General features: G+C 72.0%; 1 protein-coding gene across 1 annotated transcript in view; it reads right to left on the reverse strand.

Annotated features, from left to right (window-relative positions):
* Positions 1-852, reverse strand: part of COL9A2 (collagen type IX alpha 2 chain) — a 16406-nt gene extending 15554 nt beyond the window's left edge. Inside the window, exon 1 of the mRNA XM_085306731.1 lies at positions 686-852. Within this exon, the coding sequence (XP_085162857.1) occupies positions 686-757 (72 nt within the window). The 5' untranslated portion in view covers positions 758-852. The remainder of the gene's footprint in view (positions 1-685) is intronic.
* Between the last annotated feature and the right edge of the window lie 1981 nt (positions 853-2833).

The raw sequence follows: 2833 nt of genomic DNA on the forward strand, positions 1-2833 counted from the left end.
GGCCCCTCTTCCCCGGGGCCGTTTCCCCAAACCTTTCACTTCTGTAAGTCCGATTCTGGCGCCTGGGCGGCCTCAGCCTCTCTCCTGGCGGGTGCGATTGCGGGGAGCGCTGCCTCCCCTCCCCGCGCACTCGGCAGCGCTGGGGAACGGCTCCTTCGCTTGCTCTTTCCTCTCTGATTCATTTTCTCCCGTCTTTGGGGAAGTTTGGGGGACCCTCCGGGACCCCGACTCGCGCCRCCTCCGCTGCTGCGCTCAATCCCTGCTCCCCCTCGGGAAATGCCCGCGGACCTGCCAGGGCCTCTCCCTGCGCYGAGCATCCCGGGCTCGAGCCCTTCCCGGCCGCAGCGGCGGGCAGAGCCCTGCCACAGCCCCCGGTGCCGCTGGCTACCGGACCCCRGCGCGCCGCTCCCGGGGCGCAGGAGGCCAAAGCGCTGGGCGCTGCGGCGGCGGGAGCCGAAACGGTGGAGAAAGCGCCGATCGCACCCCAAAGGGAAAGCAGAGCGTTCAGCCGGCGGTGCCGAACGGCAGCCGGGCAGAGGTTAACCGTGCAGCCCGGCCCGGCGCCCCGCGCGGGGCTGCCGGAGGGAAGAGCGAGCAGAAGGGGTGGAAAAACGAGCGGGGCGGCCGAGAGGGGCCGGGGGCCGGGGCGGCGCGGCCGCGCGGGGGCACAGAGCAGAGCACTTACAAGCTGGGCCAGGCAGAGCCCGGCGGCCTGGAGCAGGAGGCAGAGCTTGATGCTGCCCGGGGAGCCGGCCATGGCGAGGGTGCCGCAAGCGCGCGGCGCTGCTGGCCCGGCTCGCGCGGCGCCCAGGTGTGCGGCAGCCCCGACTGCCCGCCCTGGCGCGAGCCCCCGCCAGCCCGCCGAGCAGCCCCGGGAGGAGGAGGAGGAGGAGGAGGAAGGGGCCAGGCTCATTAATATGGAGCAGCCCGGAGCCGAGGGTGGCCCCCGCGCCGCACGCTCCCCCCCTGCGCGCCCCGCAGGTAGGCCCACAGCTATTTTGGGCTGCGCCGGCCGGGCCAGGGTGCCGGCTGCCGACCTGGCGCCTGTTGGCACGAGCAGCCCGGGACGGCTGCGGTGCAGGCGGGGTGCCCGGCGCGACCCGCGCGGCCTGGGGGGGGTCCAGCCTGCACCAGGCAGGTCTCAGGGGGATGAAACCCCCCGGGGATTCAGGGCAGCACCAGGAAAGCAAGCGGGCACCTCTGCTAGGGACGCGCCCAGCAGGGAAGGAGGCTCGTTTCCGCGGGAAGACGGGCAGCGCGGCTCCCGCGCCGCGGCCCCGGCCGCCTTCCCGCGCCGCGCGGGTGCCGTGCCTCGCGCCAGGCTCGCTTACGTGCGTGCCAGCTGCCGGAGCGATCGCTTGGGGCAGAGCTGCGCAACAGCAGAGCGAGGCCGGCGAGCCCAGGGCCCTGGCACCCACGTAAGAAACAACCAATATTTGCTCTTAAATACRTAAAGCTCCCGCCTTGATTTTCTCGCCATTTCCCAGATTTTTTTCCCCCCGCTCCGTCCCGTTCCCCCACATCCCCGGCGTGTCCTGCCACGGCCGGCGACCGCAGCCGGCCCCGGGCAAAGCCAGGTGCCCGCGTCGGCCCGGGGACGTGTCCCAGGTGAGCGGGGCTGATTCGCGCCCCCGGTTTGGCCCTGGCCCTGGCCCGAGCGCGGCGGCCGCCCCGCGCCCCCGCGCTGCTCTCTGCGCCCTGCCGCCCGCTCTCGCCCGGGCTGCCAGCGGCCCCGGCCTCCGCGCCGCGCGGACGCAGCCCCGCTCGGCGCTCGCCCGGGCCTTGCAGGAAACCCGGCGGTGATTCAGCCTTGTCATTTCCTCCTCCTCCTCGCGGAGGGCTTGAAGGCCCCACGCTGAACCCCTGCGCCCGCGCGGACCGGGGCGGCTGGCTCTGCTCGGCTCCCCGCCGGGTCTGGCCCGTGGCACATCCTTCCCTGCGCAGGCGGGAATATCCCAGCACACGGATCGGCGAGGGCGGGAGGCCTGGAAACGCGGCTCCTTCTCCTTCTTTCAGTCTTTGCATCTCCGCTCGGGCACGGCGAAGGAGTTGCCGCCCTCGCTGCTCCTCTGCCCGGCGGAGCAGGCAGGCGCTTCCCCCCCGGCCTCCCAGCCTGGAACAAAAACTCTTCAGTCTTTAGGCTGCAAGCACCTTGTTTTTAGAGCATCTAAATCTGGATCCTTCCCACTCCTGCAGCCGCTGGGGTATCTCTGCTTTGTGCCTGATGCAGAGACCGCAGCGGGGCCGCTGCGCCCGGGGCCTTTCTGGGGCGGGAGTAGCTCTGCCTGGGGTCCAGCGGAGGCTGGCGCTGCCTCGGCGCCCGCGCTCCYTCCCCAGAGCCCCGCGCAGCCCTGGTGCCGCCCCCGCGTGCGGTGGCAGCAGCAGGAGCGGGATCAGCGGGACGCCGTTGGGGCCCCTGAACGGCCTCGTGCCCCGCACGGGGATTTCCGGGACAGGCGCCCAGGGAGGGCGGCGGGGACGGGGCCCGAGGCCGCACAGCTCCTCCGTGGGGCAGAGATCTCGGGCACAGCTGGTGGGGCCGAGACACAGCGCGGGAGGCAGTGATGGGCCCTCCTCCTCCTCCTCCTCCTCCTCCTCCAGGTGCTGCCCCACTGCTCAGCCCCCCTGCCCTAGAGCCACTCTCGGCACTCTACAGCCAGCCCCACTCCCCTTTCTTTGCCCCACGGCTGCCATTGCAGGCTTCAATCCCTTCACCCCATAGCTGGTCACCCCACTCCGTATCAGCCCCAGTCTTCATCCCCCAACCCATCGCCTGCCCTCCCACCCCACAGCCAGTCTCCCATTCCACAACCTGCTCCCCATCCCATAGCCT

The sequence above is a fragment of the Rhea americana genome, unplaced genomic scaffold (assembly GCF_003343005.1).
Source record: "Rhea americana isolate MKP2758 unplaced genomic scaffold, rheAme1 scaffold_246, whole genome shotgun sequence".
Taxonomy (NCBI): Eukaryota; Metazoa; Chordata; class Aves; order Rheiformes; family Rheidae; genus Rhea; species Rhea americana.